The sequence below is a fragment of the Chiloscyllium plagiosum genome, unplaced genomic scaffold, assembly GCF_037043375.1.
Source record: "Chiloscyllium plagiosum isolate Xiang-an unplaced genomic scaffold, Cpla_swu_hap1 HiC_scaffold_9, whole genome shotgun sequence".
Classification (NCBI taxonomy): domain Eukaryota; kingdom Metazoa; phylum Chordata; class Chondrichthyes; order Orectolobiformes; family Hemiscylliidae; genus Chiloscyllium; species Chiloscyllium plagiosum.
Genome location: NW_028270147.1, coordinates 59,196,505 through 59,221,837, shown reverse-complemented (window position 1 = coordinate 59,221,837; position 25,333 = coordinate 59,196,505). Strand labels below are relative to the sequence as shown.

Here is a 25,333-nt window from a genome sequence, read left to right as displayed (position 1 = left end):
TTGCATTTAATTATGTAACAGTGACAAATACAAAAGCACTTTATTGATTTTTAAGCACATTGAAGCATTCTGAAAAAATATTGGCTGTTTTCATTTATCTATAATACCACATTTAACAGAGTTAAACAGAGAGAATGCAACAGAATTTCTCTCTCTCCATAGATGTCATCAGTAATGCCGAATATTCCAGCCTTTTCTGTTCTGATTTCAGATTTACAGCAGCTACTGCAAATATTTCACTTTTGTTCACTGAGAAATTTCTCAGAAAAGTTTCAAAATACCTAAGTGTATTAAGCAGTAAATTGATCTGGCATTAAAAATGGTCAACTTCAAATTAGATCACTCAGTCTTTCAAATGGCGATATATAGGTATTTTATAAATTGTTACCATTGCCCAGTTAATAATAACAGGCATTGTAATTGATCAAATCATTGGAATTTTAAATTAATTTTATGTAATGGACTGTTTTCTAACAAAACCTTAACCACATGCCTCATAGTAACTACTACTAAAAAGTACTCACAACATAATAACTATCAACATCTATTCCAAGTCTCCTATCCAGTGTAATTAATCCCAAACTAAATAGCTGAAAGCAAACAATTGATGGAAAGTAATAAAATATTCTTTTATCTCAAATCATACATGAAAAACAAAATTCTGCAGCAGCATTTTATCTACTTGTTCCCTTCACAATCCCTGAGATTGTACCTTTCCAAACAATGGATTAGAAATTACAGTAGGGATATCTCAAGGGAACTATAATTTTGCCTTTAGATATTCCTGTTGCACAGCAAAAAATCAAAACTAGAAAGATTGAGAAGTGATTCAAGTTTCTTTCAACTACACAGTTTTTGACCTCTGTCACATCACTTCCAATGATAAACTGCCCTCCAGGTAATGTCTTCTCTAGTGTTCATTGCGGAGCATTTTCCTTGGCCCCTAGATCAAATCTTAATGGAGGAGCTGATCGATGTTGTACAATCTAGTACATGTAGAAAAGTTCAAGGTGATCAGGACTATCAGCATGGTTTCATAAAAGGGAAAAAGTGCTCAACTTTCAGAAGCGTATGGAGAAGGGGAGTCTTTAGACATACTATACTTGGATTTCCAGAATACATTTGATAAGGTGCCACAAAGGAAAAATAAATGCTCATAAAAGCATGGACAGAAGATAGACTAGGTGGCAGAAAATAGTGAATGCATAAATGGATCATTGGCTAAATGGCATGTGATGACAGGGGGTCAACTGTACACAATGACTTGGATAATAGGAACAGTACAAATTTTGCAGATGGCACAAAGGTAAGTAAGAAGGTATGTCATGAAGCCAACATAAGGAAGTTGCAGTCATAGCTTGAACAAGTAGGCAAAGACCTGTCAGATGGAATAGTGTGGGAAAATGTGATATTTTTCAATGGGTGGCACCTTACTCTAAATGTGTGTCCTTTGGTTCTAGACTGCCCCATAAAGGGGAAAGAAAGTTCTGAGTACACTTTACCAATCTCCCTAAAAATCTTGTGTGTTTCAATAAGGTTTCCTCTCATTCTTTCAAACTCTAATCCTACTCAATCCCTCCTAATAAGAAAGAGCCCTCCGTACCCAGAATCAATTTAATGAACCTTCTCTGGATTGCCTCCAACGGCAATACATCACTCCTGACATAAGGGGTGGGGTATGGTCTGGCAAGGCCTACCTTTTTAGTACTCCAATCACTTTGAAATAAAAGCTCCATTTGTCTTCCTATTACCCAGTGAATTCAGATACTAGCTTAGATGACAGAAATGAACATACTATCACAAAGTATAGCTCACAAAATATAGAACATACTATCACAATAGATATTTTAAATAACTGTGAACAAAGCAGCAATTCTTTTTGGACACTACTAGTCACAGGTCACCATTCTAAACCATGCTGCCTTTATTCCAGCATTGCCTTCTACTAACTCGACAATCCTCTAACCATGCTAATATAGTACTGCCAATACAATGGGCTCTTATCCTATTTAGGAGCCTTACGGATTGTAGTTATCAAACACCTTTTGGAAATTCAAATACATCTACTGTTTCCCTTTATCTGTCCTGCTTGTTCCTACTTTGAGTAACTCAAACAAATTTGGCCAGTGTTTTCCCTTCATCAATCCATGCTTACTCTACTTGATTGTATTATGCTCCATTATCACATGCTTTACAATAGATCCTCACACTTTCCCACAATGTAGTCCATCTGCCCCTTCTTTGCCTATTCTCCTAACCGTCCAAATCCTTCTGCAGTGTCTCCACCTCCTCAATGCTCCCTGTTCCTCTAGCTATCTTTGTATCATCTAAAAACCTTGCCAGAACGCCCTCCATTCCTTCACCTAGATTGTTAATGTATAAAGTGAAAAGTTGTGATCTGAACACTGAGCCTTGTAGAATACCACTTGGCATGGGTTATTTTCTAAATGGGGAGAAAATTCAGAAATCTGAACTGCAGAGACACTTGGGAGTTCTAGTCCAGACTTCTTTCAAGGGAAACTTGCAGGTTGAGTTAGTAGTTAGGAAGGCAAATGCAATGTTGGCATTTATTTTGAGAGGACTTGAATATAAAAGCAGAGATGTACTTCTGAGGCTCTAGTCAGACCACATTTGGAATATCGTGCACAGATTTGGGCCCCATATCTTAGTAAGGACGTCCTGGTCCTTGTGCATGTGCAGAGGAGATCTACGAGAGTGGTGCCAGGAACGAAAAGCTGAACATAAGGAACGTTTAAGGACTCTGGATCTATACTCAATGAAGTTTAGAAGGATGAGGGGGGAACCTAACCGAAACTTACAGAATACTGAATGGCCTGTGCAGAGTGGCTGTTGGGAAGATGTTTCCATTGGTAGGAGACACCCAGACGCAAGTGGACAATCTTAGAGTATAGGGAATTTGAATCGAATTGAATTTATTGTCACTTGTACCAAGGCACGGTGAAAAGCTTTGTTTTACGAGAAATGCAGGCAGATCTCAGCGTTAAGTAGCATAAATAAGTAAATAATAGGTAAGCAGTGGCAAAAACAAAACCACAGGTACAGGCGAATATTAAGAGTTTGAGAGTCCATTCAGTATTCTAACAACAGTAGCATACAAACTGTTAGGAAACTGGCTAGCACGTGCATTCAGGCTTCCTGTACCTTCTCCCTTATGGTAGATGTTGTAGACAAGCATTGCCAAGGTGGTTTGGATCTTTGAGAATGCTAGCGGCCTTTCCTTGACAGTGGGCCTGGTAGATGAATTCTATAGATGGAAGGTTGGCCTTTGTGATTGTCCAGGCTGAGTTCACCACCCTCTGTAACTGTCTCCGATCTTGAATGGTACAGTTGCCATACCAGGTAGTGATACATCCAGACAGCATACTCTCAATGCACACTTATAAAAGTTAGCGAGGGAATTTGCCATCATGCCAAATTTCCTCAGCTGCGTGAGGAAGGAGAGATGCTATCGGGCCTTTGTAACCAGTGCATCCACACGAACAGTCCAAGAAAGCTTACTGTGGATGACCACTCCCAGGAGCTTAACACTCTCCACTTGTTTCACCTCTGTACTGTGTGTGTGGGTGTGGTGTGGGGGTGGGGCATGAGTAAACTCCCGCCAAAAGTCAATACACAGCAATAAGTTCTTAGTTTTGCCAGCATTGAGAGCTGGGTTTTTCTCAGTGCACCATTTTTCCAGGTCTTCCACCTCCTGTTAGTAATCTGTTTTGTCACCATCTGAGGTCATTGAGTATATTTATGACTACGTTAGATAGGTTCTCGAGTATGACGAGGATCAAGGATTACAGGGAGAAAATGGGAGAATGGAATTGAGAAACCTATCAGCCATGACTGGATGGCAGAGCAGACTCTATGGGCTGAATGGTCTAATTTCTGCTCCTAAGTCTTATGACATGGAAAAGATATTTCCTCATGGGTCAATCCAGAGCTAGGGGTGACTGCTTTGAAATTAGTGATCGGCCTTTTAGGAAAGAGATGAACAGAATGTTTTCTCTCTTTGAGAGAGTTTGGCAAGTTTGGAACTTGTTGCCAAGACAACAAATGGAGGTGAAGTAGTTTACTCCACATTCCTTTCAAGTCATTATGTTCAAGTAAGAACATAACTAGGTGCGAGAAAAAATTAAAATGACTGTAATGTGAAACCTTTTCACACCATTTGTGGGTGATAAGTATATTGAACAACAGCCTAAACTGATACTGAAGCCTTAAAAGCATTTCCCAGGTTGCCACAGGAAGCAATTAAGGGTGGTGGATTATTGTTTGACATTTGAACACAAGCTCAACATAAAGACACATTCCATAGAAGCCTTCAATGATGTTGTGATTTTCAGGAACATAACTACCATATTAAATCAAAGACTACCGTACCTTCGAAGATATGACTACATTTGCAGAAAGACCGCACTCAGTGCCAAGAAATAGCACCCAATACACTCTGTCAATGTCTCTATTACTAGGCATTAAAAGGCACAGGCAAGCCCTTCATTTAACTCAAATATATTAGTTTAGAAAATTCAAATCTACTTTCCTAAAGATTGTCAACTGCTAAAGTCAAACTTCTCTCTCAGATTGTAAATTTTTATTCTACAAAAAGCACCTGAACAAGAGGCTCCTATTGATGACAAAAATGACCATTTTCACCAGGGCCAGTGATTCAGTTCATTCTTTGAAATGGCATAACTGCAGGAATTATGTCGTGAGTAAATTTATTTTTTCCAGACATTGTCAACCATCCGTATAAACTTAAAATAAGCAGAATTGACTGATCTATAGAATCCCACAAAATTTCACATCCTGCAAAATTGTAGCCTTGATCATCTTGCTTTAAGTTTGAATAAAAGTGACAAGTGCTGAGTAAAATGGTTTTAAAATCTTCAAAACAAAAAAATTGTACAATTGGGACATGGCAATTACATGATGAAATTTTAATCAAGCAGAATTAAATTCAATTTCTAGGTGGCTTGATTTATTTGGCACATTGTTGAACCATATCTGTACAAGTGAATATTCTGTTCGACAACTAGACAGAGAAAGTGAAAAGTATGCATGCTCCCTGATAAATATAGCGTACTACCATGATTTACTAAGCAATCATGGCTAAGATATATAATTTTACAACAGTTCAGTTCACAATTTTTATATAGTAAAGATTATACACAATTTTGAAAAATACTGCAAAATAAAATGAAGACTCCAATTTAATCTGTTTTCATTTGTCGTAAATAGACTTTTGAACATTATATAAATATATAAATAACAGGAAATACATTTTCTAAGACTTCATGATTAAAATACAAGACAAGACATGCACAAGGCATATTCGAACACATAACACATGCCATACACATTTCATAGTAAGCTTTACACATGTTCTTTTTAGCCTACATTTAACAGAGGAGCAATTCCTGCCCAATGTCAACTGCAATTACTTATAAAGCAAAGTTGACTTCACACAATCAGGTACACAGCCTTTATACTTAATTCCACATGCTATAAATTAGGTAGGCAAGGGGACAACTGAAGAGATGCATTTTATAAACAACATTCTGGCCTTTAAATGCACTTGTGGGATTTGTACAAACTAATATGTTATTAGAAGGCTAGGATTATTCTTTTAAAAAAAAACTTGTTTGACAAAAGTACATAGTACTCAAAAGAATGTCACTTCTAAGAATGGTTTGCTTATGTGTTACTACATAAGCCAAAATACCAAATTACTTCAAGGGGCAGAAATTGTACTTAGACAATAAATTTAATGAGTTTTTGTAAGGCAAAGACCTACATTCTTTAGGATATTGGGCAGATGAGAATAGTTCTATGAAACAGTGAGCCCTTTTGAATCAAGGAGATCTAGGAACATCTACAAAGAGATGCACCAGCACTCAATATAGTTAACATTCCACTTCATGCATCACCACAATACATAATCATAATACTGTCATGTTTGTCTAGATTAAGCAGTGATGGATGAAAGCAACAAGAAAGTGCAATCCTGATATATTTGCTATCGGAAGACTATCTAAGGAAATGTCAATCCTATGTTTCAGATGATTTTTTTTTAAACCCATGTTAGAGGTCATCCAGGATAGGCTCAAGTTTGCTTAAATTGATAACCAACTTTCTTATGCATTAAACTGAATGCAAACATTTGGAGCTGCAAAATGCTGTTCAGGAATCTCTCAAACTTGCTGCAGTCACAAAAATTAAAGAGATTGTGGAAGGTTATGTCTTGGTGTGTACACATGCCTGGTATTTGGTAGAAAACAGAAAATATACCAGCTAGCGAACTCAGCTAACCTATTGTTTCAAGAAACAAAACTGAGGGGTTTTGGGAGGTTTCCTTGCCTTCGATTTCTTCAAATGCCCAAATCAGATTACAGTCCTGCGTAGGAAGGCATGCACTACAAATTCTGACTTCATTCTTCAGTAAAGATCTTCCTTTACAGATGACCAATGCTAAATCAGCTGCTTCAGCCTTCCTAATCGACCCCATGTAAGATGCCTTAATGTTTGCATGATTTAACAAAAAAATATTTTTGGATTTTCTCACTATACACGAGGGAGATCTGTGTAATTTGATGAAATCCCACATTGCACTCAAATGTAGGTCTTAAAGTATTTATTTCAGAATAGAATAGTTGGGAAATGTAGATCAAGATTCAGCTGAAAGTTAATGAATATTTTATTAGGCGGTAAGTGTTTTAATGTCAAAACGCGTGGTGCTGGAAAAGCATAGCCGGTCAGGCAGCATCCAAGGTGCAGGAGACGTTGAGCATAAGCTCTTCATCAGGAAAGATTTTAATGTAATTATTAGAGAAAAAGCAGAGAAATTGCTCTGACTGGAGAGGAGTGTACCCTGCAACTTTTCTCATTACATACAAATAACTCGAGCTTGTGTAGCATGCAATTTCTAAGTTTGGAGATAATGAATAAAGAGAGACAGGATAGTCTTTACAGGAGTTTACAGACTGGCAAAGTGGGAAAACATGTAAATGTAACTTAATGCACGTTAATGTTCCAATTTAAAAGGAACATGCAGAAGTACCAATTAAATAATACAATTGAGAGAATAGTTGTAGATTTACAAACCTTTGAAGATGTCAGGATGTTGATAAAGTGTTTTCTTTAAACTTTCTTAACTTGGCTTTGTAAATAGGGTAGATACGGATTAAATACAAAAGCAAGGGAACTGAGGCTGAAGTTATATAAATCACTGGTTAGATCTCTATGTACAATTAATTCCACATTAGGAAAGATAAAAAGGTCTCAGACAGTATAGAAGTGATGTACCAAAATGGTAGCAGGAATGTGGTAGTTCAGTCGTGTGGAAAGAGTGGAGAAGTTGGAATTGTTTGTCCCTGAAGTTCTATTAGAACAAGTTGTGGAAATACTGTTCCTAGCAAGTGGATCAGTAAATAGATTTAAAACAATTGGAAGACTAAGGAGAAATAATTCCATTTCACACAAAAAAGAGTTGTTAAGATTGGAACACTACCTTAAGAGGTGGTAGAAATCCATTTCAACTAAGAATTCAGATGCCTTTTCAAAATTCTCAGCTTCCAGAGTTAGGAGTAGAATCCTGAGTGAGAGAAACTAAACCGGACAGTTAGTTCAAAAACCAATACTTGATTGACAGCATTTCACAGCAAACTTTGCTTTAACCAGCACCTTATCAACTAACACTATAAACTGGCAAAAGTTATAACTCAAGTATCAAAGTTGACTGTATTGTCCATTTATTACAGTTTATTTACCTCATTGTAATATACTTGTTCAAACAAATGGCCACACGAAATATCAAGTTGATTCAACTGAGTAAATTTCTTCTCGAATACAGTGATCTACCACGATGTCGGAGTAGTCAGTTGAGGGTGAGAGTGAGAAGGCTCTCTCAGTAGTTTTATTGAAGGCCAAAGTGTAAATAAACTATAATAATTGGACAATACAGTATTTAAGTGATGCATGTTGTAAATGAAGTATAATAATATAGTCCCCTACATCATGTTTCTATTACTTCGTATATGTTTTTACATTGATTGTGGACTTCTTGATCATCTGAAATATTTGATCAACTGGCACACTCCTGGGCCCATAGGTGCCAGTTAGTAAAATGTTTGCTATACAATGTGAGATCAAGATACAGTACTGTGGAGGAGCACAGAAGGTGCCATATCTCTTAGCACTCAACTTGTCTTTTGCTGCTATTGATAGATTGCTCAGGCACTTATGTTGCAGACTCAGATCTGCATCATTTACAAATAAAAAAAATGATTTTTTAATTTGCAAACTTTGCTAGTTCTCAATTCCCTTTAAAGTTTTCCCCAACTCAACAAATCTGAACAATCCTTTAATGCCTAATAGACAAGAATTAGAGATTTAGAAACTTAAAGATGGTGATCAAAGCAATTTATCTATCTGCATTTTTTTTTTGGAAATTTGTTTTAATCAGAAACTAACATTTGATGCTACTGGCTTATCATAAAGTTAACGGCATCAAAGAATATTTTACATTTAAACCAGAAAGACCTTTAAGTTGAATAAATAATTCTAAGTGCCCATAGCACATCTAGGCTTTGCCATATGAAGTGAGAAAACCTTATGCAGAATACAGTAACAATTCTATGTATTAATAAACACTTATGCATGGATAACTTCACATTCCGGCAAGCCCATTTTTCTGGCAGATCTCAGGCTTAAACCATAACCATTATCACCTCAAGAGAGGGCTAGAATAGGCTAATGCATTGATGTAAATGTTTACTAGCATAAACGAAAACTACTCTCTAAAAGTTTGCAATTGCTGGAAGCCCAAAACAAATACAAGTACTCAGAAGTATCTGTAAAGGGAAGGGAGGTTGTCAGAAAAAAAAATTTAACCAAATATTGACCTAACATCATTTATGCTTGATCCATTGAGCACATGACTAGACTGAGTTAAATATTTTCACCTCTATTACTTGATTAGCATTTTAAAAAGTAATGGCTTTCAATAAAACTGTTAGATTAAGGCTGCACGGTGGCTCAGTGGTTAGCATTGCTACCTCAGTAACAGAGACCCAGGTTTGATACCAACCCCCCAACCCTGGGCGACTTGTCTGTGTGGAGTTTACACATTCTACCAGTGTTTGTGTGGGTTTCCTACCACAAACCAAAAGGTGTGCAGGTTAGGCGTATTGACCACAGAAAATGGAGAGTTACAGGTATAGCATAGCAGGTGGATCTGGGAGGGATGATCTTTGGAGAGATGGTGTGGACTCAACAGGCTGAATAGCCTGCTTCCACACTGTAGGGGTACTATGATTACGACCCAAGGAAGAACAGACTATTTTTTCATGAAGATAACAATCCAGACTCAGGATTTTTTTTTAAAAAACGGACGGCTTGTTAACTTTGAGCTTGGCAGATTTCAAGACTAGCGGATGCATTTTTAAACGTGAAATGAGAGAAATTTAAAATCGATGAGAGAGGCAAATTTTTTGTTTAAAAACAGATGGCGGTTTGGATGTGGAACAAACTTCCTGAGGAAGTGGTGGATGCAGGTATAGTTATCACATTTAAAAGACATTTGGATAAGTCCATGAATAGGAAAGGTATGGAGGAATGTGGGCCAGAAGCAGGCAGTTGGGATAGTTTAGTTCGGGATTATGGTCAACATGGACTGTTTGGATTGAAGGAACTATTTCCATGCTATGCGGTGCGAACTCAAGAGCTGCATGATTGCAATTAATACCAGTATGGTTTGGTATGCATTCTACTAAATGCCTTCTTCACTTTTTGTCACCATTAAAGCATGTTGCTAAACATACAAACAGATGACTCATAGGAAACCTTCCCTGAAAGTTTTACTTCACAGAGCAAGATCATGAAAGATTTCAGCAAATATCTATAAAATCTGATCTTTTATTCAGTATCTCAGTCTCTGCATTTTCTGAAGACTTTTAAGTGGTCTTTTCATTGTAATTAACATCGGTTGCTTGATCTTGGGCTTATCCTGGAAAAGCTTGGCCTCGCTGTCAGTTGTGGGGAAGCGGTTTTGATACATTTCTGGATATTCTCTTTGGAACTGAAGGAGAAAGAGAATTGGTAAATATTTCTATTAATCCAAGTTATTTCTTGTTAAGAAACATTTAAATAAGATTTTCCCCAATCTAGGAAAATTTAACATCAGCACAATCATAATATTATTGTATTAGCACATAATACTGGGGATCCTTAAAAACCGAACTTTCCTGGTTTTAATCTGTAGCATGAGATTTCGTTTAACAGCTATTACAACACTTAACTTCGCAACATTCTAGCTTATGAAAACAGAGGTCACAATGCCATTGCTGCTCATTCAATGATTTAGCTGGTGCCAAATGTACCCTATTTCAGTGTATCATTTTCAAAAATTAGTATTTCTTTAGAAAAATAATTTTCAGAGGAAGTCAGACAAGGGGACAATGATCATCCAACATCATGGAGTGGCCATCCCATTGCAATTGACCAAAAGGGTTCAGATAATTGCTTGACAGTGCAAGCTACAAGCCCCTAGATATATGGCTCACAAGAGTGCCAGGCTCGGGGTAGGAGTACGCAGGACAGGAGGAAGATCACAAGGGCCGAGGAAGTTACAGAAACCAAATTTGCACGAGAAAAGCCATGCAATGACCAAGAATAAAAAGCAGACCTGGGGCAGAAGGGAGTTCCTCAGTGAGCACTTTTCATCAGCAGACCTTGCAGGCAGGAGAAAGGGAGGACTGCAGATGCTGGAGATCAGAGTCGAGAGTGTGGTACTGGAAAAGCACAGCAGGTCAGGCAGCATCCGAGGAGCAGGAGAATTGATGGAAGGTCTTATGCCCAAAACTCCTCACCACATTCCAGACCTTGAAGGCAGCAGTCATCATTGAGCTTGGGGGACTGCCCAGTCTTCACCAGACAGATGCAAGATGGGCCAGAAGGAGAAAAAGACCATGGAGAGAGTTCCCCAATACCTTTTCCCAAAGAGTGGAACACTGCCCCTAACCACTTTAACGAAACTAAAATATTCCACACTTAGTGAACCACCTCCAATTGTCATTGTTGCAATACTTTATCTAATTAAAGAAGGCATCATATTTAAAAATAAGCCATCAGAAAATTACTTACACAATCGACTGACTATACAAAAAGGTGATGATGAACCCTTAAAAGCAACAGTATTCAAACGATATAAAAAAAAATTCACTGTCAGATGACTCTCCCCATTTCAGCAATACACAAGTTCCTATTCTAAACTAGACACATGGGATTCAAATGTTAAATATTCTTGTTGGGCAGAAAATGGGAAACAGCAGGTTGACTACCCATCTTACATCCTGTCCAATTTCCTTTCTATTTTAGTCGGCAGAAGAGAAATATGGAAGGATTATTTATAAGTTAGCCAACCATTCAGTGAAGATAACTGACAACTTCAAGTCAAAGCCCCTGCATGTATCATCTATGGCAGGTAAGTTTAAGAGAACATTGTCCCAGCACAAAAGGAAATTCATTTTCAGGCTCGCACACTAAATGCCTCAACATAGCCTTTGCATTAGATACCAAGAAAGTACTTGATAAATGAAAAGTACCTGTTCGAAACCAAAAATTTGTATTTACTCAAATTTCTATTTTTCGGTGGGGGGGGAAAGAGATGACATTGGAAGGCTGTTAAAAAGGCACAAGATTTTTGGTTTTATGAATATATAGAGAGGTATAGAGCAGAAAGGCAGGCAGTTGTGTGTGGTCTTCATACAGCAGTGGTGTGCCCCAGGTGGCGCATTGCACCCACTGAGGGTGGATTATTAGAATTGTACCAGCTAGGAAAAAAACCCAGTTTCTCCCAAGTAGTAACGTCGTGGATGAAAGCACAGTTCAAGAACAGGACCAGTTTGAATGCCATCAACAGTATAAAGGGGATCAAGAAATTCAGGAACCTCCACCTCCACCTCCACCTCCACCTCCACCTCCACCTCCACCTCCACCTCCACCTCCACCTCCAACTAGTGTGACCCAATAGTTACAATATACTCAACTGAAATGAAGACTCAGGAAGAATGGCAAGAATGCTCACATCATGCACGACAGGGATGTGTAAAAAGCAGGAGAGCGTGGACAGGGAGGATTAGAAATATTGTCATTATAGAGATTCAGTAATTAGGGGAAGTGACAACATTCACTGCAGTAGTACCCAGCAGTGCACAACTATGTTATTGTCTCCCTCCAAAAGTAAAGGACACCTGAACAACTGGAAGAGAACTTTTGATTGGAATAAGGAAGTTCCAGCTGTCATGATCTAGGTCAGGACCAAGGACAAGGACGACAAAGGAATTGTTGTTAAAGAAATAGTGGCAAGTTAGAAACTTTTTTTTTAAAAAAAGCACTTCATGGTGGGTAATCTGTGATTACAATACAAGTTTAAAGCTAAATGTCACAAACACACATTAAGAGAGAGTCAAGATGGCAGAAAAACAAATGGGGAAAGGACGGCTTCCAGTTCAGGGCACAGTTAATAGCACAGAAAAGAGCAACTGAACAAGAATGAGGCTGCATCATATTCTTCCAACCAAAACATCACTTACACACAATTTCACTTGTCATCTCTCTACCCATTCCAACTTGTAGAACTTAAGAACATTGACACCATCCTCATTCTAGTTTACAATGCTTCCAAGTTTCATAGCAATTTTTAAAATTGTGCCTTTTACTCCAAGTTCTGGATCATTAAATGTACACCAGGAAATGTAAAGGTCCCAACACAGACAGTAGGGAACTCCAGTACAAGATCTTCCTCCAACCCAAAAAACATTCAACTATTTGTCTATCACTCAGCCAATTTTGAATCCATATTGCCACATCCCTTTTATTCCATGAGATCTAATCTTGCTTGCAAGTCTGTTGAGTAATACAGAATCACATGCCTTCTGGACTAATTTAAGTTTCTGGCAACTTGGCAACTCAAGACGTTGAGGAGGGGGAATTAAGCTTTAATAATGTCTTTGAATGTCAAGGGGAGGTAATAAAATTATCTTTTTAAAGAGATATCTATTGTTTGGCACTCAAATGGCAAGTGACATTTGTGCCACACCTCAGTTCAAGCCAGAATATAGTCCAAATACTGCTGCATATCAAGCATGGAATATGCCACTAATCAAAGAATTCTGAATTGAAAACTGCAAATATCCTTACTGAAGTAATGGAATTAAAGCAAATTGCCTGTACAGCAAAGTAGGCATACCTTCTGATCAACTATTGTCCTCCCTCAGCTAATTAACTGGTACTCCTCCACATTGAATACTATTTGGAGGGAGCAAAGGTGGCAGAAGGACAGAATGTACTTTTGGAGATGTCCATTATCCATCACAAGAGTGACTCAGTTGCACCACTACTGACCAAGCTAACAGCCATTAAAGGACATGTTTACCAGCCAGGCATGCAGGTGGTAATCCAAAAGCAGAAACCTACTAGACCTTGCTCTTAATCTACTGAGAAAGATGTATTTGACTATGACAGTTTAAGAGTGATAACCACACAGGTTTTCACAAGGAGTAAACACTTCAGTTTGAAGAGTCAAATTAACCTCTCTCCCCACAGATACTACCAGATATGTTGAGTTTCTCCAGCACTTTCTGCTTTTAATTCAGCTTTCTAACATCCACAGTTGTTTATTTTGATACCCTTTATCCAATTGTGTGCCATTAAGATCATGTTAAATGTAGATGTTGAATAGATCTTTCAGCTCAGCACAGGGTATCCACGAGGCTCTGCAGGCCTTCAGGAGTAGAACTGTATTTAAACTCATGTCTTGGCACATCCATCACTCTATCATTACCACCAAGCCAAGAAGTCAACCCTGGTACAAAAAAAGTGCAGATGAACATACCCGGAGCAGCATCAGCATGCATAAAAATGGAAATGTCAAATATAACACAGGACTGCTGATATGTTCACCAGCAGAAGCAGCAAGTGATAGACAAGAGCAAAGGAATCCCATGACAAACAGATACAAACCAAGTTCTAGTCTTGCCATGTCCAGTCACAAATATAGTGTTCAATTAACCAGAGGCAACAGACTATCTCCACCCTGAGGTAATGGAGAAGCTCAGCAAAAGACAAGTCTGAAACACTTACAGCATCTTCAGTATAAAAAAATGGAATGGTTGATCCATCACTGCTTCTTAACAAAGTTCCCAACATCACAAATAGCAGTATTCAGACATTCAAACTTATTCCACATGGTATCAATAAATAGTTGATATACTGGATACCCCAAATGCTGTGTGCGCTGACATCCTGGCAATAGCACTAAAGAATTGTGCTCCAAATCATGTTTACTTAAGAATTCAGCATGCAAACTGGCATATATTTGACAAAAATGGAAAATTGCCCAGGAATGCCCTATTCACAAAATGCAGAACAAATCCAATTTAGCCAATTATTGTTGAATGGAGATGGCTCCAAAGTTCTGGGAAAGTGTCTTTGACAGTGCTATCAAGCTGCAGTTACATAGTAATAAACAAAACACTGATCCTCTATCCAGGTTCTGCCACATAGGTATTCAACGCTGGACTTCATTACAGCCTTAGTTCAAAACAGGGACAAAGGATATGGGGAATTGAGAAGGAATTGAAGCTGAAAGCAAAAGATCAGCTATAATTATAATGAATAACAAAGCAGGCTCAAATGGTTGTATGGTCTACTCCTGTTCCTATTTATGTTTTTATTGTGAAATGGTTTGATACAATAGATGGAAAATGCTTCCACTTTTTGGAGTGACCAGAACTGGAGGCTATAAATAGAAGCCACTAAAATTCAACTGATAACTAGGAGAACCTTCTGTACTAGACACATGATGGGAAGACAAAGTGTGCCACTGAAAGGAACAGTTGTACTAAATTCAGAAAGACACCTAAAAGGGAAAGCTAGGCAAAGCACACTAAGAGGAAAGAAATACAAGAATAGACCGATGGGGTCAGAATAACAAGGAGATGATGTTTGAGGGGAACAAAATCATTACAGACACAATGGGCCAAATGGTCAGTTTACTTCAATATGGCAAGCAACTAAAATTTATTGAAAGACAGCAAAACAGAGAATCTTTGCAAACTGACATTTGAACAATGAATAAGAATAATCTATGTGGTGTGCTGCATCTTTTCCAAGGTACTAACGTGGACGACTCAAGGTACTGAAATACAATTCCTCAATTGTTTGTAATTGGTGCAATTACACATGCAAAATGAAGGAATTAGAACACATTTTTCTTTGGAGTGGTTCTGATTTGTGAAAGCATAATTTTAAATAATTCTGAAATCAAAGCTAAATAAATTTGAAATTAGAATTTCCTTGCAGAGATGATTTGAAGCATTTATGCAATAGAACAAAGTTGAATTGACATTCAGATGGAATTAAGGAACTATCTTTTTATCAAAAGGATGGTACAGCTTACTTAGTCACTTCTTAAAAGTGCTTTAGATAAGTTGTACAATCAATTATACTTGCTCACAAAAACAAAAGCAAAAAAGGTCAGAAAGAGGTAGTTCCTTTGCATACTTGCTTAAGTTTTTTCCTTTTGTCTTTAATAGACATCTTTTTATCTTCTACAATATTTTCCAGCAACTCAGCTATGGCAATCTGAGATACAGAAACCTTTTGCTCTTCAAATTCTTTGGTGCTTATCTGTTTACAGAATGTATACATTGGCACCTCAGCATTCATGTTTGTGCATGGATATGTAATCTGAAAAATAAAGTACAAAATTAATACACAGTACTCAAAATGCTGGAAGTACAATAGATTAAGATTCATATCATTACTGTGTTGCATAAAGTTGAGGCATTTTCTAGCACATCCTTACAAAATAATTACCAACAGACATATGTATACCTGGACTTTTTGGAGAAGACGGATGTGGTTGTCAACAGCATTCTGCAAATAAGGTGGTACCTGCAGAATTTCTTGATGGTGGTCCAATATAAAGGAAACAAGTCTTGTGCCTAGTAATTCATCAAGGTCAGCTTCGTTTTCGCAACGTAGTATACAACGTGAAAAGGTCTGAACCACCTATTTAGCAAACCAAGATTTGCAGTCAAAGAATAGCGAGCCAATTCTTATCTTTAAGACTATAAGACATAAGAGCAGAAATTAGGCCATTCAGCCCATGGAGTCTGCTCCGCTATTCAATCATGGCTGATACGTTTCTCAACCCCATTCTCCCACTTTTTCCGTGTAACCCTTGATACTCAAGAGCCTATCTATTGCAGTCTTAGATATACTCAAATGACCGAGCTCCCACAGCCTTGAGGCAGTGAATTCCATAGGTTCAGCAATGTCTGGCTGAAGAAGTTTATCTCCATTCTAAAAGGTGTTCCCTTTACTCAAAGGCTGTGTACTCAGGTCCTAGTCTTTCCTACCAATGGAAACATATACTCTGTCCAGGCCATTCAGTATTGTGTATGTTTTAATTAGGTCCCCCTCATCTTTCTAAACTCCATCGAATATAGACCCAGAGTCCTCAAACGTTCCTTATAAAACGTTAAGCTTTTCATTCATGGGACCATTCTCGTCAACCTCCTCCACAGCCGCCAATACATCCTTCCTGAGATATGGGGCCCAAACATGTGCAAAATGTTCCAAATGTAGTCTGACCACAGCCTTAAAGAGCCTCAAAAGTATATCCCTGCTTTTATATTCAAGTCCTCTCAAAATAAATGCCATCATTGCATTTGTCTTCCTAAAGACTGACTCAACCAGAGAGTTTCCCTTGAGAGAATCCTGGGCTAGTTCTCCCATGTCTCTCTGCAATTAAGACTTCTGAATTTTCTCCCCATTTAGAAAATAGCCAATGCCCCTTTTTCCCTATCAAAGTACATGACCTCACACTTTCTCACATTGTACTCCATCTGACCCTTCTTTGCCGATTCTCCTAACCTGTCCAAATCCTTCTGCAGCCTCCCAGCCTCTTCAATGCTACCTGTCCCTCTACCTATCTTTGCATTCTCTGCAAACTTGGTCAGAACACCCTCAGTTCCTTCATCTAGATTGCTAATGCATAGTGTAAATGTTGTGCCCCCATCACAGAGTCTTGCGGAACACCACTTGTCACTGGCTGCCATCCTGAGAAAGATCTTTTTATCCCCAATCTCTGCTGTCTGCCAGACAGCCACGTTTCTATCCATGTGAACACCTCACCTTTGACACCATGGGCCCTTAGCTTACTCGTTTTCTCCTTTTTGTTTCAGTGTTTCTCCCTGAAGACAAACTTATTATAGTGTCAGGTCACCTGTTTAATCACTGAAATGACCTTTTTTTAAAGCAACAGTGGTTCTCATAGTATTTCTCATTATGTTCTCATCAGGTTATTTGACTCAAGACATTGGTAGTCATAGGGTAAGTACTACATTCAGATCTGGTATGTCCACACCATGAATAGTCACAAACACAAGTTCTGGCTGATTTACTGTTCACATGCAGAATGTAAACAATTGTCCCATTCTTAGCTGTGCCAATGCCCATTAGTATCAAAAGATTCCTAAAAAATATAGAAAGATGAGAAAAACAAAATTGAGGTGGCAAATAGGAAAGACCACTTTCACTTGTGGGTGAATCATAAATTGAAATTTATGCTAGAAAGAAAAAGGAGATTTTAGAATAACTTTGACAAGGGTTATTTCAATATGAATTTTAATCATCTATTGAAACTGAAAAAAAAAGTGAGATTTCTAAGCTCTCTTGAAATGGAGTAAAAATTATTACAAGTGAATAATGTGGGCGGCATGGTGGCACAGTGGTTAGCACTGCTGCCTCACAGCGCCAGAGACCCGGGTTCAATTCCCGACTCAGGCGACTGACTGTGTGGAGTTTGCACATTCTCCCCGTGTCTGCGTGGGTTTCCTTCGGGTGCTCCGGTTTCCTCCCACAGTCCAAAGATGTGCAGGTCAGGTGAATTGGCCATGCTAAATTGCCCGTAGTGTTAGGTTAAAGGGGCAAATGTAGGGGTATGGGTGGGTTGCGCTTCGGCAGGTCGGTGTGGACTTGTTGGGCCGAAGGGCCTGTTTCCACACTAAGTAATCTAATCTAATCTGAATAATTAATGAAGTGTGAAACTTTTAGTAGTTTGAAAACACTCAAGCTCTTCTTCCAAATCCCTTTAGTTAACACCCTTAAACACCAGCCCCTTTTCCTTCAGTTTATTCACGTATAGTCCCTTTTTCCAACCTCCCATAATCACCAGGCAGACACTGGTTTGTGTACTATCACAAAGAAAAGTCAAGAAGCTGGTCCAATTTTATCAGAAAGGCAGACTCTAAAGCAATGTTCCATTTGCACAAAAATGATATATAGGTCTGCAAGCTCATGGGGCTTCATAGAACAGCTTCACCTTTTGTGGTGTAAAATTATGTCCCAATACATGTGTGAATCATAATGTAACACATGTATTGGGCCAAGCAGTGGAATGTGGTGAAACGGTTAAAAATTATGTCCCAATACATGTGTGAATCTAACCGGAATGGAGGTGTTGCTTAGTCCCGTGTGAATCTTATTACACACCTCCCCGTGTGAATCTTCTTATCTGTATGTAACCAGAATGGAATGTGTTTTTTAGCCTTGCTCTGCTGTTCACATGAATGTTTATATCTGGAAAAGAGTATATCAGCTGGAAAAGTCTCCAGTTCGGTGAGTCTGCTCCGGGGTTACGTTTAACCGCCGAGCGTGGGTTGTTGGCAACCGCTCTACGAGAACTGACGGCTCCCAGTTCCGGTAACATGTAGAGTGAGTATAAGCCAGACCCGTTGGAAGATGAGACCTGGTTGTGGCGACGCTGCGGGGAATAAAATGCTCATATTCTAGCAGACTCGCCTCTTGGTCGTTTGTTCTGTGTCAGACTACTCTCCTACGAACCTGACCTTGAGAATTTTTTAAAACACCTTTGCATGCCACATGTGTTGATTTAGTGATTGTACTGATTTGTGACAACACATTCACTGCTTGTCCTTTCCAAAAACCTTCCAGCAAGCTGTCTGTGCCCCACTGGCCCCTGTAGAACCAGGCCATCACTGAAGCTGGCGGTGATTCACTGCAACCAGCAGGACCTCAGGCTGTGCTACACCCTCCTCATTAAGTCACCATTTGGCCCCAATTTGAAAGAATCAGAATTCATATGGATTCAGCATGGCATATTATACCAAGTCAATAGAATGAACATTGCCACATACCAACATTCTTGTTCCCATGGCTTCATGAAGTTGTGGCATATCAACATTCTGACTGATGCGAGATATCATGCGCATAAGTAGTTGCAGTTTTCTACGATTAGGTGGAGGCAAGAAGAGACAACAGATCTGAAGGGCTTCTATGGCAATCCGCTCCAGCTGAGGTTGTAGCAGACCTGTCATAAGGGCATTAAATCAGGTTTGACTACATTTTTTTCTGATCTTCATTTAATGCATAAACTGTAAAATGCATACTTTTTAAAAATGCGCAGCTAACTTGTTCCAAAGTAAAAACAGAGTGCACAGGTTCAAAGTTAGATATAAAAAAAAACCAGAGAAGACAGTTTTTAACAATAATTGACACTGAGTATTACTAAATTCTTAATATGGAAGCATCAAATCTCCTTCTATCCAGCCAGTATACAGCAACAATTTTAGGGTTGTAGCTAATACAAAACCACTATCAATAATACTAGACTCAATCTTATAACCCAATTATTTTATAAAAATACAGCAGCACCTGTTGTTCAAATTTTCTGTTTATATCCAGTGAAATACTTCCATTACATTTTACAAATTTAGCTACGTTTAACTTATTTTTTCCAAATACACAAACAAAAACATGCAAGCCAAGACCAACAACAATGCATGCAATATTTATCTTACTTTGTGTTCCATTTAAATATCCAGCAAATGTTGAGTGACAACCAGTTGAAGCATGTTCAGATCCATCCACAGCATGTTTGTTATAATGGGACACAAGAGCCCCGTCTATAGCTGGATATTCACTGCCCACTGCAGCAGCTAAGCTGAATAAGCTTGGTCGCCTGAATCCTAGTGGAGCTGAAAAATCAGGTTTCATAGTAACTTCAGCAGCTGGAGCATTTATATTGAAGTGGCTGCCTTTATTGTTGAATATTTTATTTTTACTGGCTGTATTTAACTCACTGGAGTTCATTTTAGAGAAGTGGTGTAAACTCCATGATTGTACGTTTTGATTTCGTTGGTCCTGACCATAAATTGGGTTTTGGCTGGATACATTGCTTGACTCTCTGAGCAATTCTTGATTTGTACAATTAGTCCAAGGTTCCTTACCAGATTCAGTCAAGGTCCACGCTGAGCTACACCTAGACGTCGAGTTAGAAATTTGTTGTCTGCCACTCTCCAAATAGAGATTTGACATAGACTCTGCTCTTGGTCTACTCTTTGTAAGTGATCGTGAAACCTGACTATGGGACTGTTTGTGACTGTTTTGAAGTTTTGCTTCATTTAGATCAGAGTGACAATGTTGTTTGTGCAGTATATCTCCACTTGAAAAATTCAAAACGTTTCCTACTGAGTAGCAACTAGACTGGATGGAAGAATGTGGTATGTGATCGTTCTTTAAATTAGTCAGATTCTGACAGCTGCCTCCTGTTAGGTGCTCTTTGAAAACAGCTTTTCCGTAGTTTTTCACATTCTGGTTTAGATGTCTAACACATCCTTTTTGATTGATGTTTTGTTCAGATGTATATTCCATTTCCTCTTGTAGTTGTTCTGGTTGAAACAAAGGGTTATTTTCTTCTGAAACGTCTTTGCGAATTAAGCTTAGTAATAGGCACTCTGTTGATTTGAAAGAGTGTGTATGTCTATTCAAATGCTGTGATTTTGCTGGCTGTGGGCAATAGAGCTCATCCAAATTCTTGCGCTTTCCTTGCGATCTGTTTGAGACCATGATGTAGCCACACAAAACTAGCAGAAAACCAAAACACGTTTAGATACACTGAATGCAAATGAACAGCAAACATTAGCAATGAGCTCAGCAAGGACAAAATATAAGACTCACTGCAAAGTGTGTTAGTAACATTGAAAACACAGACTGTAAAATACATGCAGCAACAGTTACTAATGGGCATAATTAACTTTAATGCTTATATCCCTTCGGAAAAGCACTTGTAAAAACTATAGGTCAAAGCAAGCATCAAGTATCATAAAAAATCAGATTCACAGCTGGTAGAATCTTTCCATTATTCTTGTTTCCATGTACCTACCCAATATATTAACAAAGAGTTCATAAAATTCAAATGTAAGTAGAGGTTCAGGAAGGTTCACAAAGTAGTCTGCAACTGTTTTGAATACATCTCGCTCAAAACCAGGATAACTTGGCTGGGTCAGGTCATTGTTCCGGGGCCCTGCAAAAACATAACATCACTAATATTAACAAAAATACAGGGGGAAGCAATAATGAAGTTCAGACAAACTACCAGGACCTGTATAAAACTAAGTAGAATAAGTTCAAAACATTTCCAACTAAAATTTTTAAATTGTTACAAATGTCTCATTGGTATTATTCTCACCATATTCAGCAAATGGTGGATAGAAGCCTTGCTATAGGATTTGAGCATATCGCCTATGCTGACATTTCAGTTCAGCTCTTCCACCAGAGGGCACGCAACAGTATTTTCAGATAGATATTCTTATGTCTCAATTTACAATGAATAATAGAAAAAGCAAAAAACTATTACTGGCAGATTCCCTGCGAGGTTTCTTAAGGTAAATCAGCAAATTCAATATTTTGTACCAAAGGATATTTGGATTACATTGGAGTTAACACTAATTTAAAGTGAAACCAAAAGAGAAAATGCTGGAAAATCTCAGTAGGTCTGCCAGCATCTGTAAGGAGAGAAAAGAGCTGACGTTTTGAGTCTAATTGATCCTTTGTCAAAGCTTAAATAAAGGGGAGAAATAGGGAGGTATTTATACGAGGCTGAGAGAAGGTGAGTCATGGCTCCAGAAGCAAAAGGTAACAATAAAGAGGTGATAATGACAGTGCATAGAGAGATTATAGGGAGATTAGGAGCTGTGAATGACCAAGGCTGAAGTCAGTGCTGTGTGAGAAAATATGTGGGGGGTGGGGGATGGGGGAGGGGGAGGGTGATTGTCTCTCTTTCTCTCGCTCCCACTCTCTTATCACCTTTTTTCTCCTTTTCCCCCTTTACTACCCTTCTCCCCTGTTTTCCATTTTGCCTCTGCCGCACCCAGTTAGACTTGAAACGTCAGCTCTTCTCTCCTTACAGATGCTGCCAGACATGCTGAGATTTTCCAGCATTTTCTCTTTTGGTTTCAGATTCCAGCATCCGCAGTAATTTGCTTTTATCCACTAATTTAAAGTAATTCAACTCAAATCCACTTTCTATTTAAAAAAATGCAGTCATAGATTTATCTCTACTGATGTTTTGGGATTAAAGTTTGCAAATCCACCCTTTATTCTTTTGAAATACAATTGACTGTTCTATTCTACATCCATTACTTTATTCATACAGTTAATATCAATTCCTCATTATATAGCATCTTGCTGTATATTCTAAAGATGGTCATCTGAAGTTAGATTACTGTTTCATGGTGTGAAACATGTAATTCCAGGAATGGGTGTGGAGGCAAGAAGTCTGTGCAAATTTCAATGCATGCCATCTTGCCCCTATCCTATTTGTATCAGGGATCACCACTTGTATGAGGATTACCAAATTTTAGGAACTTAAAAGGGTTAGATGGGATCAGTTTATTCTCCCCCAAACTCCAAAGCCCTGTCAGAAAACAATTTTTTCTTGTTTCATTATTTTCTCTATGCTCTTAATTCCTGCTCCTCTTTCCAGCTGCACTTTTCACCTTTCACCTGTCCACAGGTATTTCTGGGGTCTGATAGTAGCCCCATTATCCTTTGACCCTTCACTATAGAGAGAGATTGTAACCAGAGATCTTTAGAGTGTTAAAATGGCCTATATTACTTCGCTATATGTTGGGACTCCAGATAATCTAAAAAAATGTGCTCGAGATTAAGAACAAAAGGATTACAGAGACAATTATACCCTTGAATTCAATTGCAAAAAATTAACATATACTAATTAAGAGGAATAGTTATCTAAAACAGAATTATTATTATTGATTAGAATGACTGTAGAATGACTAGAATCATACATAGAGGAGAAAGTGAGGACTGCAGATGCTGGAGATCAGAGCGGAAAATGTGTTGCTGGAAAGGGCTTATGCCCGAAACGTCGATTCTCCTGTTCCTTGGATGCTGCCTGACCTGCTGCGCTTTTCCAGCAACACATTTTCAGTTAGAACCATACATAGAATGACTATAATAAATCACTACATATGTATGCCTATCTAATTGTAATATATGGTTTGTGCGAAGGCTCATACATAACATCAGGTCTGATTGCACCTTGGACTAGAATTTCTCCTTACAAAATGGCTCATGCCAGATTTGTGCACATCAATTACCTTCCCTTATCAAAGGTTCCTGGTATTTTAGTGGCCTCTTTCAATGCTTAGAGGTTCAATGAATAAACAGTTTTGACTGAGGACATTACATTATTCCTTACATTATATTGCTTTATTACGTGGTTGTTGCTTTACTACTTTTCCAATACAACACATGGAGAGTCTAAAACTCTATTGCAAAAAAAAACTGCACTGATATTTTCACTGCGATACAATGACATCAGCTACCTCTAGTTATTTGAATCCATTAACCAGTTATTTCATTGTATGTTGACAACTTACAGTTTGCTAGACATTTCATAGCAGATAGTACCCAATGAGGCAGGTCCTCTATAAAACAAAAAGAGAAATGTTTGAGGAAGAAATTCTATGTACAAAATTATTAGATTAACTTTCATTGGCTACCCATGATTCAGTGCATTGAAGCTACCAAAATTTTATAAATTACCAAACCTAATTTAATTCAGAGGGGGAGAGAAGAGAAGAAAGAAAAAGAAACAATTTTATACTTAGCCAGGAGTTAGAGCAAGTTTTCATCCTGTAATTTCCTGGTAAGCATCCAAGCATCCAAGACCAGCTTGGAGATATCAAGAATTCGAGATGGCATCGAAACTGCTCAAGGGAAGTTTCAACTTGCTGAATAATTATCACATAACCTGCATTATGAAGCATTCAGAACAAGCGCAGTCTCAGCCAGACAAGACAATCTGGCCCTACCTATAATGGATAATTCACTAAAACAAGTATCCTATACTGCATAAACAACTGTTATCAAATGTATTGTACAGATAAGACATTAATCAAACCACCACATTCAATGCCCAGTAATAAATGAATGTAAAAATAAAAGATTTCTACAAACAGATGCATCGTGGAACAAGTAGCCTGTCTCCAATTTCTATTTGACAATATTATATACTGTTAGAAAGATAAGAGGTAGTCTCACCCGACTTGTCTTGTAATATTACAACTCCATGTTTACTGACATTATGTACATTGTACAAAATGTACTGTGGGATAACTTGAGAGAAATCGAGCACATCATTTAATGCAGCCAAACCCAAGATCTTCTGTAGGCTGGAATAAACACCACAATATAGAATGACCAATATTCAAAAGCAAATTCAAGCCTTTTTATTGTCAAAGAAGAACAGGCTGTAATTTGTTTTTTTATCAGCAAATTACTAATCAGCAAGAGTTAAAATTATCTAGAGAAAATTTTATTTGACTAGTAACTGGTCAAAATTACGAAACCTACTCAAAATTTAAATTTTTTAAAAAATAACTGCATCAAGCACTCATCCCTTTAGCTTTGTTGGGTTTTTCCATCTTGAAGTTCAGCATTGTACAGCTTTCTCTAACAGCCCTACTAACAAAAGATCACAAATGAATTTGGAATGCATTTTTTGAATACAATACAAAATGTCAATCAGATTGTAGATGCCCATTTGTATCACACATGGGGATTAAAGACAGGGCAATTTAAAGGACAGTGCCTGTGTTCTGACAGACCCATTTGCTTACTGCCAATTCCAATTATTAGACCAGCCAGGAGATCTTTTTCCATTTTAATACATTTTGTTTTAGCCACAAATCACATCAAATGTTTAATAACTTAAGATGTATCGCAAATGTTAGCCAATACGAATAATGGAGAAATAGAATAACGAGAGTCACTCAAGGTTATCACATGTCAAACTTTCTGTATAGCCAAAGTCAATTGGAAGGATGTCTCAAGCCCAATCTTTTGGAAACTTAAAATTGGAGAATTATATTAAAAAAGGTACAAATGAGCAAAGCACAGATGTAACGTGCTTTGTACATGAAAACTTCCCTTG

General features: G+C 38.0%; 1 protein-coding gene across 2 annotated transcripts in view; it reads right to left on the bottom strand.

Moving 5' to 3' along the window:
• LOC122554401 (DEP domain-containing protein 1A-like) overlaps positions 1 to 25,333 on the bottom strand; it is a 53,321-nt gene continuing 27,988 nt past the window's right edge. For both annotated transcript variants that reach the window (XM_087990663.1, XM_043699365.2), the window contains exons 5-12: positions 24,442 to 24,572; positions 23,778 to 23,825; positions 21,260 to 21,400; positions 19,896 to 20,960; positions 19,233 to 19,405; positions 15,904 to 16,080; positions 15,571 to 15,756; positions 1 to 10,084 (exon numbers count right to left, since the gene is read on the bottom strand). In XM_087990663.1, the coding sequence (XP_087846789.1) occupies positions 9,926 to 10,084; positions 15,571 to 15,756; positions 15,904 to 16,080; positions 19,233 to 19,405; positions 19,896 to 20,960; positions 21,260 to 21,400; positions 23,778 to 23,825; positions 24,442 to 24,572 (2,080 nt within the window). In that variant the 3' untranslated portion in view covers positions 1 to 9,925. The remainder of the gene's footprint in view (positions 10,085 to 15,570; positions 15,757 to 15,903; positions 16,081 to 19,232; positions 19,406 to 19,895; positions 20,961 to 21,259; positions 21,401 to 23,777; positions 23,826 to 24,441; positions 24,573 to 25,333) is intronic.